At 41.4% G+C, this 13,151-nt stretch overlaps 1 protein-coding gene across 1 annotated transcript in view; it reads right to left on the reverse strand.

The window, feature by feature from the left end:
• col2a1b (collagen, type II, alpha 1b) overlaps window positions 1-13,151 on the reverse strand; it is a 73,748-nt gene that overhangs the window by 2,629 nt on the left and 57,968 nt on the right. The window contains exons 43-52 of the mRNA XM_056301620.1: window positions 12,059-12,166; window positions 9,514-9,621; window positions 7,216-7,269; window positions 5,833-5,940; window positions 5,310-5,363; window positions 4,624-4,731; window positions 3,419-3,472; window positions 3,106-3,213; window positions 1,552-1,840; window positions 288-475 (exon numbers count right to left, since the gene is read on the reverse strand). Of these exons, the coding sequence (XP_056157595.1) occupies window positions 288-475; window positions 1,552-1,840; window positions 3,106-3,213; window positions 3,419-3,472; window positions 4,624-4,731; window positions 5,310-5,363; window positions 5,833-5,940; window positions 7,216-7,269; window positions 9,514-9,621; window positions 12,059-12,166 (1,179 nt within the window). The remainder of the gene's footprint in view (window positions 1-287; window positions 476-1,551; window positions 1,841-3,105; window positions 3,214-3,418; window positions 3,473-4,623; window positions 4,732-5,309; window positions 5,364-5,832; window positions 5,941-7,215; window positions 7,270-9,513; window positions 9,622-12,058; window positions 12,167-13,151) is intronic.

Genomic DNA, 13,151 nt, shown 5'->3' on the forward strand with positions numbered 1-13,151 from the left:
TGATAACAATAAACATTACACTATGATTTTCACTGTGATAATTGCCCTAGATATCACATGCCACTTTGTTATTCTCTTCAGTTGATTAGCAAAATGAACCCTGCAAGTCACACTACAGAGGTACGATTAGGTGTGACTATGAATTATAGTTTATACATTTGCATTGCATGTGTGGTGCATTTGCAATAACAGGCTACTGGAATAAACCAGCCACAAACAGGGCGGGAACATTTCAAACTTGAGTGAATGCATAGAGCAGAGAAATGAAAATTCACAGTCTAGCTTACATGGAATCCTCCATTCATTGTCTCTCCGAACCAGACGTGTTTGCGGTCCTTGCTCTTGCTTGACCACCAGTTCTTGCGAGGGATACTGGAAGGTTTGGGGTAGACGCATGACTCCCCTGTCTCCATGTTGCAGAAGACCTTGATTGCGTCAATGGTACATCCCTGGTTAGGATCAATCCAGTACTCTCCTACAGGCAGAGAGAAAGAGAAAGGAAAGAAAACATACTGATTTACAAATAACTTTACTTTTGTGATTGCTAATGATTAGAAGTAATTTTTCAGAGAATGGTTTGCAGTGGTTTGGAGCATGTCTCAATGAAGCGGCGTTTTGTTTTACACAAAAATCCACTTTCAAGATTGTTTCATTGTTTGTCTGTACACCGTACAGTGTTTTTTGACTGTATTAATTGATTTTCTTCGATTGTATTGTATTGATAATTCAAAATTGTGAACAGTATTCAGTAATAACCCCCTTTGAGTGACACATTTTTCTCTCTGGATAAAAGGGTAGTTATTTTACTGACTTGTGTACTACCCCTAGAAACACAACCTCTTTGGAGACAGCAAAACACAATAAATAAACTTAAGAATTCATCACAACGGTTAATCACATTTCAAATATTGACTCTGAAATAAAGACACCCCAAAGCCTGCACCACACACACTGCACTTTACCACACTGAACACACCTACCACCCAAAACTAGACATTTTCTTTTTTTCCAGTTTTCTCCCCAATTGTATCCGGCCAAGTACCCACTCTTTCAAGCCATCCCGGTCGCTGTTCCACCCCCTCTGCCGATCTGGAGAGGGCTGCAGACTACCACATGCCTCCTCTGATACATGTAGAGTTGCCAGCCACTTCTTTTCACCTGACAATGAGGAGTTTTGCTAGGGAGACATAGCACGTGGGAGGATTATGCTATTCCCCCCAGTTCCCCCTCCTCCCTGAACAGGCACCCCGACTGACCAGAGATGGTGCTAGTGCAGCGACCAGACACATACCCCATATTCAGCTTCCCACCCACAAATATGGCCAATTGTGTCTGTAGGGACACCCAACCAAACCGGAGGTAACACAGGGATTCGAATCAGTGATCCCCGTGTTGGTAGGCAACGGAAGAGACCGCAACGTCACCCAGATACCCCCCAAATTAGACATTTTCAAACTTCGACTGGCGACATAATGAAGTGCCAACACATTCGCCACACAGTGTCTTCACCATCCTGCTCCAATTTGACCAATTCTGCCATCTGTCACTCACCGCTCTTCCAGTCGGGGTGGCAAAGCTTCAGGTCCCTGCAGGTACGGGCAGGGTTCTTCTTGGATCCCTCGGGACTACGGATGTTTTCAATTTGGTTGTTGAGGGATTTGAGCGTGGCGTCTACCTCGGCATCATGCTGGCGGAGGTTTCCTGAAGCCTGGTCAGCCCTCATGTACCTAAGAGGATCGGGGGACTTTTCAGTCTGAGAGAGGCCGGCAAAGGCGGACATATCGATGCCAGGGCCTGGAGGGCCAGGGGGACCGGGGGGTCCGGGGTTTCCTGGGGGACCCTGAGCAGAGGGGGAAAAACACATGGAGAGAAATGGGTGAGGGGTTTTACTGGGAGTGTCACAGTCAGGTGGATTGAAGTCTGATCATTGTATGGGTGGACTACTCATTCAATAATCAGACAGAGGAGTATGCTGTAGCACACTGTTATTCAACCACGTGCCATGGAGGCAGGCCAATTTGTATGCAGGTTTTCTTTCCAACCCAATGCAACATCAGCTGACTTCATTTATTAACGTACTTTCAACCAGATAAGGGAGGATTAATCAGTGTAATCAGCTGGTGTAGTGCTGGATGGGAAAGAAAACCTGCACACACATGGCCCTCCATGGTACATGGTTGATTACACCAGCTGTTGCATGCTGGGTGATACGGGATACGCGTCATGTCAGAACAGCCACATCTCATATCACTGCTCCAGTTGGGAAACAGTCACACATTTAACTTGTTGTAAATACTCACATCCGAGACGGCTATGTTAAAATCAATGTTACCGAGGTTACTTATTTTTTAGCACAATATATTTTACCCTGAGGGACTAAACTATTGCAAAATTTAAGTGTATATGAAGTGCATAGTCATAGATGAAGTCTAATCTGTGTCATATTTTGATTAAAAACCTGCTTTCTTCCCGGCTATTTCTACTGGTTTACTGCCATGTTCTTGAAACTTTGACAATTCCCGAGGCTAAAGCAGGACAAATCAGAATCTATGAAAACTTTTTCCTGTTACTTGTTATTTCCACTCTAATGGGCTAAAGTAAAAAAAAAAATCAATGTGGCACGCTGCAGTTAAGGTAACTTCCATATGATGCAACGGCAGCATACATTTTGAACTGTTAAAAATATACCCTCACAAATCACACAGAGAGTGAGAGGGGAGTCAATCAGGACATCAGAAACAAGATATACTACTGGAAGGAGGATCTTGAGGATGAATAACTGGGCAACATTTTATTTCAGTTAAGGAATATTATTTAACAATATAGTTTTCCAGTCCTCTCTTTATATTAATAACGTATCTTAATATCAATATGCTACAACATGCATGATGAATATTTCTAAATTAATGCCTTGAAAGCATTTTAGATGTTTGAATGCAGTGTGCACAAACTCATAGGTGTAGTGAATAGTAACATTTCAAGGGGAAAAATAGGGTTCTTAAGCAAAAATACAGATTTTTTTTTAATCTAATAGGCATTTTTACCCTTTTATAATTTCTATGTTAGAGACCACTGTTCACAGAGAATGTTTTGTCAGGCACTCACAGAAGGACCGGTCTCTCCAGAACGACCACGAGGTCCAGGGGGTCCAATGGGTCCTGGTAGACCATTGGAACCATCCTTTCCAGCAGGGCCAACGGGTCCAGGAGGTCCCTATATTCACAGACAGACAAACACTTGCAATGTCAACCTTTAAACATTAGCATATTTAATTTTATGACAGGGAAGAACAGTGGTTTGTGGGGATCGCCTTGGCTTTGGCGGTAAACATAACATATAAACATTACCACTCCTATTCTAAAGGTGTGTTTTTTCCCCATTTTTTCAAAAATTCATTTTTAAACAATTCTTTACTCACTCTTGCTCCGGAAGGTCCAGCAGGTCCAGTAGCACCCTGGTCTCCAGCTTGACCCTGTGAAGAGTTATATAAATGATGATGATGATGATGACAATAATGGTGAGAAATGAAGAAACCACTACACTTGCTGACAAATGTATCTACAACATATCTTCATTTTCAATACACATCCTCATTTTTGGTAAAGAACAATATTAGGTCAATATGATACTGTTGTTATTGCAAACGTCAAATGAATTATCCTCATCAGTCTAATGATAAAACATAGATTTGCTAAGAAATACGATAAGATTAACTGTAGATACATTGAACTGTTCTATGGCAAGCACAATCAAACTCAAAGCAACAATGTACACCTGATCAGTACTTAAACACAAAAAAACAATGCACCACTGCTGATCTGATTGCATATCGTAAATTAATGGCGAGAGACTGACGCCAATCTGCCGGCTGCTGTGCCTGTCTCATGCTGACCTTATTCTTAGTCTATACTGGTGGAACTGACTAAGCAGTTATATAATTCCTTCATATACCATGTCTCTGTGTCCAAACTGGTTTCGCTTTTAGCTGCGTTTTCAAAAGCATTAGAAGCGAAGGTATTAGCAGCTGTGAGCCAATCCTGTTTACAAAAACTAGCACATCTTTATAAATGTAGTACCCAGATTCTTACAGGTGGATGTTTTGTTCATTCCATCTGTTTTGCGTTGTTTTTGGGTCAACATTTTTTTCTTCTTCTGTGTTGTATCCTATCTTTTGCCATATTACTGAATGAAAAAAACAAAACGATATAGTAATGGTTTGAAAGCCTATGTATCGGGACTAAGCCATAAAACGATAGTGCATGTTGCAGTGAGTTGTATGACACAGTCGAGATGCTTATTGACATGGACCTTGTGTAGACAGCAGCATTGACTAAAATGAGTGTTTTTGTTGCAAGGGACTTATTACAAAAAGCGGTTGGTATAGGGGGTATATAAGGGGTGACAAATGTACCCCAAATCCAACCCAGAAAATGAAAAAGAAGGGAAAAAAGAGAGGGGGCTGAGGCCTTGCCCATAACTGTTGGGAGACTGCGCTGAAAAGAATGCACTTAGGGGGAGGTCATGTTAGGTCTAAGTCTCTATCTAAGTACTGAACAGTCAGTGGATCAGCATCAAATGAAGGATAGTCAACCGAAGGATTAATTATTCAGCCTGGGTACATACGGGAGGTCCAGGTAGACCCTGCAGACCGGTGAAGCCTCTGTGTCCCTTCTGTCCTCTCTCACCACTCTCTCCAGCCTCTCCCTTGTCACCACGTGGTCCTTGGGGTCCCTGAGGAGGAGAGAATAACATCCCTTTCAGTAAACACCAATAGTACTGTGTCATTACTTCAAATAATCATGGGAATCTTAGCCCTGCTTTTGAAAAAAGTTTTGTTGCCCTTACTACTGAGCAAACTGCCCCCATGGGCTATTACACTCAGGATTTATGACTGTAGTACCCTGGTTCTGTGTTGTTAATTCTGGAAATGTGCTGAGGTTTATCATATATGTGTATCTGTGTGCATTTGTTATCTATTTCATTCTGTACTTGAGTATTGTGCAGTGTTTGATATGTTTCTTTCTGCTGTGCTATCTATCTATCTATCTATCTATCTATCTATCTCTTCTTTTTTAAAGGAGTGTGTGCAGTCACTTCACCTATATTCTAAAAACAAAATCAATCAATGAATGCTGAGTTCCCAGCTGGGCTTATTATTTTTCTCATTGAGGATGGGGGAAAAGTTTCCTTATTTTTCCACGTGTCTTTGTGTGTGTGTGTGTGTGTGTGTGTGTGTGTGTGTGTGTGTGTGTGTGTGTGTGTGTGTGTGTGCTGTATGTACTGTGTGTACTATTCAGAAAGATACATACAGCCATTCCTCTGGCTCCAGCAGGTCCAGAAGGTCCGGCAGGCCCTTGGGCTCCCTAGAAAATAAATGATAAACTGAAGAGATTACACTGGAAAATTAACACTGAAATAACTTCAAAACAATTAGTTTGCCCTGATAGATAGCCTCTCAGAATATAAACACTTATATTTAATAGCAAAAGGGTGACACCCCAATGTATTGGCATTTTTATTTTTATAATGGCAATATTCTTATTTCTCTATCATGTCTTTGTTGTGCCCGATCAAACAATTTCAATTAACATTTCATCATTTGTCAGCTGCCTCCCCTTTCAAATGGATTGCAATAATGGCATCACCTCTCTTTATGTTCATCTGCTTCTCTTACTTATTAAATGCCACTACAGCTAGCTAAACTGGTAAAACAAAAGACACTGAAATTACTCTGCGTTGAAATAATGAAAGTTGACAAATATACAAATGAGAAAGACATGTACAGTTTTAATTTTCATTTCATATTCTATTCCTGCATAGGTTATTACTCACAGCCTCTCCTCTGTCTCCCTGTTTGCCAGTTGGGCCAACTGGTCCAGGAGCACCGGGAGCACCTGGAGCACCTGGAGCACCAGCAGGACCCGTGTTACCACGATCACCCTGGACAAGTGAGAACACAACACAGTGTCATCCACCAGAGTACAGATATTAATTTAACATCGCTGACGACTACTATAAGGTAACTGCAGTACACACACACACACACACACAAAATGTGTAGTCATGCTCAAAGTATTTGTAAGCTGGGTAAAAGGTGGTTGCAAGAAACAAGTGGGCAACAAATCACAAGCAGTTCATGATGCAACATCCCCCAACATGACTAAGCATACACTTCTATGACGAGAGCAAAAATAATTAAAAATTAAAGGACATTTAAAAAAAAAGTAAACAGAATTTAAAAACTTTTATCGACATCTTGTAGAGCAGCTGACTGTTCTAAAGTCTGAATGGAGTTGCTATATTCATGTATATCTGTCATATATTTACTTGTACTTGGTGTCCTTTTGGAGGATGTTGGGGGGGTGGAGACATGTTAGGGAGCAGGGGAGGGATGGGAATAAAACTCGATTTATTTCATATGTTGATTCTGTGATTTGTTAAATGAAAAATCAAATAAATATAAGTTTAAAAAATATGTATGAGTAGTCCAGATTTATGAAAAGTATAATAAAAAAGGAGAAAAACAGAGGCAACATGAGTATGCTAGCTTTCAAGTAGCCCACAAATAAACCATCAATACACAACAGGCACAACAGGGTTACAATTTAGAATATTGAAATAAAATAATGGGTGGATGGAATAATATACATTGTTTCAGAACAGACACTGTCATTTGCAGCTTTGGGCCACTACTTTGGTCATCCATCCATTATCCTGCTTAGGGTCGCAGGATGCTGGAGCCTATCCCAGCAGTCATTTGGCGGCAGGTGGGGAGACATCCTAAACAGGTCACTAGTCCATCACAGGGCTGACACATTCACACCTAGGGACAGTTTAGTATGGCTGATTCACCTGACCTACATGTCTTTGGACTGTGGGAGGAAACCGGAGCACCCGGAGGAAACCCACGCAGACATGGGGAGAACATGCAAATGCCACACAGAGGATGACCCCCCCCCCCCCACACACACACAAGGTTGGACAACCCTGGGGTTGGAACCCAGGACCTTCTTACTATGAGGCGACCGTGCTAACCACTGTGCCACCGTGCCACCCTACTTTGGTCAATCTCTCATATATACCATGCAGTAGATACCACACTCAACATACATAACATTATAGAATACACTTAATGTTGCAGAACGCTTACACAGAATAGTAAGTTTTGCACCACTACATAACTATTGTGATGAAATAGGATGGCGTTGTTCTCACCTTGATTCCAGTGGCACCATCTCTACCAGGAGGTCCATCAGACCCAGCGTTGCCCTAAAACATATTGATAAAATATTGTGTTAATCTTTTTCACTTCCCCTTGCGATAAATTGTCTTTTCACAATGTTGACAGTCATCAAACATCAAACTAACAAAATACAAAGTGCAGGATGAGGTATACACATGTACTGATACTGGGCCCATAATGGCACAATGTTTCCAGTGAATCTATACATGAAAAGAGTAATGGTATAATCAAATCACCTTGGGACCCAGGGCAAGACTGAAATGCGCTTAATTTGAATTGTGGAGAAGATTATTTTGACCAATTTGCAACTGGCATTGTTATGTGGTTTTTGTGATTGGATAGCAATGCAATCTGACTTATTCCTGTGAAAATCAAGACAATTTGTGTTTGTGGGTTCTCGAAGCTTAAATATAAAAAAAAATTCCACTCCACGTATGGAAAACCTGTATAAATCGATCCCACCGAGTTCGCAAGAATCGTCGACCTAACAAGGTTGTGGAAAGGTTTGGTTATTTGGTAGTAAAGAGGATAGGCCGCGAGTTAACCATTAGGTTGTTTGTACTCAAGGTATGGAAACACATATTTATAGTTAAAATTAAATTACAAGTGTTTTTATGCTATAAATTTACAAAATAAAATATTAATTATTTAATTATACTACTACTACTACTTTTGGCTGCTCCTGTCAGGGGTCGCCACAGCGCCATTTCCATTTATTCCCATCTTCTGCATCTTCCTCTGTCACACCAGCCACCTGCATGTCCTCCATCACCACATCCATTAACCCCCTCTTTGGTCTTCCTCTTTCCTCTTCCCTGGCAGCTCCATATTCAGCATCCTTCTCCCAATATACCCAGCATCTCTCCTCCACAAGCCATCTCAATCTTGCCTCTCTTGCTTTGTCTCCAAACCGTCCAACCTGAGATGTCCCTCTAATATACTCGTTCCTAATCCTGTCCTTCTTTGTCACTCCCAGTGAAAATCTTTGCATCTTCAACTCTGCCACCTCCAGCTCCGTCTCCTGTCTTTTCATCAGTGCCACTGTCTCCAAACCATATAACACAGCTGGTCTCACAACCATCTTGTAGACCTTCCCTTTAACTCTTGCTGGTACCCTGTGGATATGCGGATCATTTAATTATATTACTAATTAAATGTATTGTTATTTTTTGAAAATAAAACACGTGACCTGTGATGTTGTATGTCAATAGCCAACTCTCATTGCCAAGTCTGTTTTGCATGTAGGCTGCATTGTCATTTAAATTCATCTTTTTCTTCTCTTTGCCACTGCTGGTGAGCGCCTGTTCACACACACACACACACACACACACACACACACACACACACACACACACACACACACACACACACACACACACACACACACACACACAGTGTCTATCTGGAAGATGTTCAGATAGCGTTTGTTTAAACGTGACATGAAAGTGCCTTCTTTCTCATTCCCTGCTCATGTAGGATGCCTTTTTTTATCATAAATCACAGCATCTGTAGCTGTGATATTATTTTTATTCATTTATTTACTATTTTGGCACTCCTGGTTTCTCGTACCACATCCTCGGCATGGACTGAACAAAGCTCTCTTATTTCTAGGTCAGTGCATATTCCAGACATTTCTAAATATGCTCCTGCTTGTACAAGTTTAAAGATAAAGCTCTCACTTCAGACAAATGCCTGCAGTGAACAAGTAGTGGATATGGTCCTCATGACTGATTGTAAACTTCTGAGTAAACCTGTGCATCACTGAAATACAGTTTAGGAATGACGGGAATGACTAGCTAAGAGGGTTCTCGACTAATCCGACCTCAATTTATCTGATGTTGGATTGGTAAAAAAATATACAAGTTTTGTTGAGCTTTAAAAAAAACCTTCAGGGGTGTCGGAGCATTCCAGTTATCAGAGTTTGACTTAAATGGTTTACACTGAACATCATCTCTCTAGTGTCCGCTCCTGCCAATCCTGTCTTCCCCCAACAAAGACAGGTAAAAAGTGGATTCAACATTCAGGGAGAGGAATTTTCACATTGCGCTTGAAGGTGCTGTGGAAAAGTAATGGGATTTCTATCTGCCTACCGGAGATGCATTTTTGGTGACAGGTGTAAAAGCTATGTGGGTAAATTACATCTAGATACAATCAGGATTCAAGCCGTTTCCCAAATGACAAATGTAAATTTGGCTTATGGTGGACCCTTGGGTTAGATAAAAGTCAAAGGTATTACATGAGTCCATAATATGTGTTAGCCTTTTCCTGACCTCTCTTCCGGGCTCTCCAGCAGGCCCAGTTAGTCCAGGGGGTCCAACAGGTCCAGGGGGTCCACGGTCCCCAGCAGAACCAGGAGCTCCCTGCTTCCCAGGCTCGCCCTAAGGAGAAGAGGTTAGAATGAAGTAAGTTCATTTTAATCACACATCCAGATCATTTTCACAAGAATACGAATAAAACAGATAAACCCATTTAACTGGCAACTTCATAACTATAAATTACTTGTGAATCAATAATTAATCAAGAAACAGTCAGTGATGAATGATGCTGCTTGTGAGATGGGCCAAGAAATTCATGATAGAAGGGTTCCCACTGACAGGTTGGTACATTGACTACGAACATGGAGAAAAATATTAGCTTGTTTTCTGAGTTGAACTTCAGTCAGTGGGGCACAAGAATTGTGATATCATGTCCCTTCTATTTGTAAATGCTCTCTCATTAATTCATTTACATTTGCCATTATTCTAAATTTTGTTGTGATTTAGTTAATTGCTGAGGTAAGACATTTCTGCCAGAAGACAGTTCTGTCAAAGAATCATGATGAAATAGTGAGAATGGTTTTAAGCACTGATCCTGGGACAGCCTTAAGATTTAAATCTTACCAACATCCCTTCTTTCCTGAATTTGTTTGTTGGTAATTGTATATCCATTCCAACAAACCAGTGAACTGAGTATTATTTCTGAAAATCTCTATGTAAGCATACAGCGGTTGCCTTCTAAGTCAGAGGGCTTGTGGAAAAAGCTAACCCCCCCCCCACACACACACACACACCTAAAACATCCTTTTTCATAATTAAAACCAAACATTCCTATTTAACTGTTATAGTGAGTTTTGTTTCATCCCCACTAGCTTTCCATCTATTTGGTGTGTGTTGATTAAAAATTAATGATAAGATCATGCCTGCTGAGCTGTACATAGGGGACACGCCTCATGTCATTTCAAATAGCAGAGGACATTGTAGGCAGATGAAAGTGTGTCATGTCATGACACAACATTTCCCCTCAAAAGAGCCAATGATTTATTTGAGATTTTCCCTCTGATGTTGATATTTTTTTGGATCCCCCTCCCCTTTCTCCCCCCAATTGTATCCAGCCAATTACCCCACTCTTCCAAGCTGTCCTGCTCACCGCTCCACCCCCTCTGCCGATCCAGGGAAGGCCGCAGACTACCACATGCCTCCTCCGATACATGTGGAGTCGCCAGCTGCTTCTTTTCACCTGACAGTGAGGTGTTTCACCAGGGGGACGTAGCGTGTGGGAGGATCACGCTATTTCCCCCAGTTCCCCCTCCGCCCCGAACAGTCGCCTTGACCGACCAGAGGAGGCGCTGGCGCAGTGACCAGGACACACACCAACATCTGGCTTCCTACCCGCAGATATGGCCAATTGTGTCTATAGGGATGCCCGACCAAGCCGGAGGTAACACAGGGATTCAACCCTGTTGACATGATTTTTTATATGTCATTTGTCAAGGCACAGTAGTATGGCACTTTACAAGCTGCCTGTGGCTTGTCTATAGCCATTAATGCCTATTGAGAAAAATCCCAGTGATGTGATTGTGGCAGGCGGGGTGTGATTTTGAAGCAGAGAGAAGTGGGTCATCTGGTCAATGCTAAAATAAAAGTGTGCACCCTTGCAGTCAAGGCGAGAAGCCAATGGACAAATGTCACGCATGTGTAAAACCAGAGGTTTCTGTGAAATCATTGTTTCTGGTCCCTACAAGGGACTCTATGACAGACTGTTGACTTCCCTGGAAAGGGGAATATTTATTGTTTGAGTTCCGAGCTTTTACTGAATTGTTTGTTTGAGTAATACTAGCACACATGCACATTGCACAAGAAAAAGTCATTCCACATTATGTCCCTTCTTCATGCCACCCAAATCTCATTACAATGTTCTTAAGGCAGTTCAAGTATTTAGATGGCAGTTTCTTTGTTAAAGGTTGGAGAACAGAACACTATGTCCTTAGCTGTGATTCCATAGAATCAGTTTTATGGGGATTTAGAAGTTGTAATTAGAAAGACTGAATGTCAAGTGTAATGGAATAAAGTAATGTAGAGAAGAAAAAAAAACTGTAAAAGCTTGAGATGTCACTAAAGATATTATGCGATAAAAATGTTGGAAATTGACTTTTCAGTTTTCTCCTATGACAACAATTTCAAATGGACCCTTCTTTTTTCTCTTGAATGTTTTGATGCACAATGAGATCGACTCACTTTAAACCAGGTAACGTGAACCCAACTGAAACACACGTTTGAATCCTTTCAACTTTTCAAAAGTTCTCTTCAAATTCAGTTAACATTTAGTGGGTGGAAAAATCCATACATACTCACTGAAGCCAGAATGCCATATGTGATACCACACTATCACACCATTAGTCACTGGGAAGTAATATCAAGATAGGCAGTGTCCACTACCCATCCAGTGCAGATAGTAATAAATATCTCAAGGGAGAGTTAATCGACTGAAAAAGTTTCAGTCAGATCCAATATTACTTTAGGTTAAACCATTTGGGGAGTGATTATAAAAAGCACTTACAGATGGTCCTGGGAGGCCGGGGAAACCTCTCTCACCGCGCTGTCCTGGTAGACCAACAATACCACGCTGACCAGCCAGACCCTGAGGACCTGAGGGACCATCAGGACCCTACGAATGGTGGAAAGTAAAGGAAGAAGAGAGAAAGGAAGAGGAAAGAAATTATTGTAATGCACCAGTAGTCAAATTTTTTCCCCACAAAAAGTATGGAACAAGCCCTGTATGTTTTAGTCTTAAGCCAAGTTTTACTTATTTCCTGTTGCACCCAGTTCAGGTCTGTTCTGTTGGTTCAATTCTGTTCTGTTCCGTTCTTTTCTCTTCAGTTCATTTCTTCTCTGCTTTAATCGGACTAGTTCTGTCCTTGTCTTGTCCTGTTACATTTTGTTGTTTCCCATCCTGTTCTTCTCTGCTCCTGCAAAAGATCTATGATCATAACTTTCATAACCATCCCAACTGCAACATCAACCTGTATCACTTTCCTTTGGAGTTTTGTTAAATCCACTTGATCTGCATAAACAAAATTCACTCTCTCACAAGTCCTGCTGTGCAAAATCAAAAGCTCCATGACTCTTTCACCGGTGTTAACTATAAATAGCTGACTTCCTGTGTTACCAAAGATGCATGATTCATCTACAAGGCTATCTGAAAGGCTACAGTTTGAGCCTCAAGATTTCATATAAATATCTCCTTGATGGGAAAGCTCTTGTCACAGCTGGTATGATTACATTTTGAGAGTCTAATATTTTTTAACTCGATATTATCTTCTCATTGCCTGTGCTGTGTTTACCACGGTGCCGTGTGTGAGTGCAGGGAGAGTGAAAGCCTCTGGACCCCATCATCCTGCTGTCGATCAATAGTTTGCTGCCTCACAGTGCTGTGATATGACTCAGTCTGCTATTACAGTCAACGATGGACCATGACAGCTCCATCTGCTAAGAGTGCACCGTATTGCTGTCCATTACTGATGATCTCACCTCCATGGTCAAACAGAAGTACATAAAAGTAGATTGAAATCAAACACACAGGAGTATTTTCCCCTCTGCGAAATGAAAACCCATGGTTTGCCATGTGATGTGGAAGGGCTAAAGCAAGATTG

This window comes from Lampris incognitus, chromosome 2 (assembly GCF_029633865.1).
Source record: "Lampris incognitus isolate fLamInc1 chromosome 2, fLamInc1.hap2, whole genome shotgun sequence".
NCBI classification, from domain to species: Eukaryota; Metazoa; Chordata; class Actinopteri; order Lampriformes; family Lampridae; genus Lampris; species Lampris incognitus.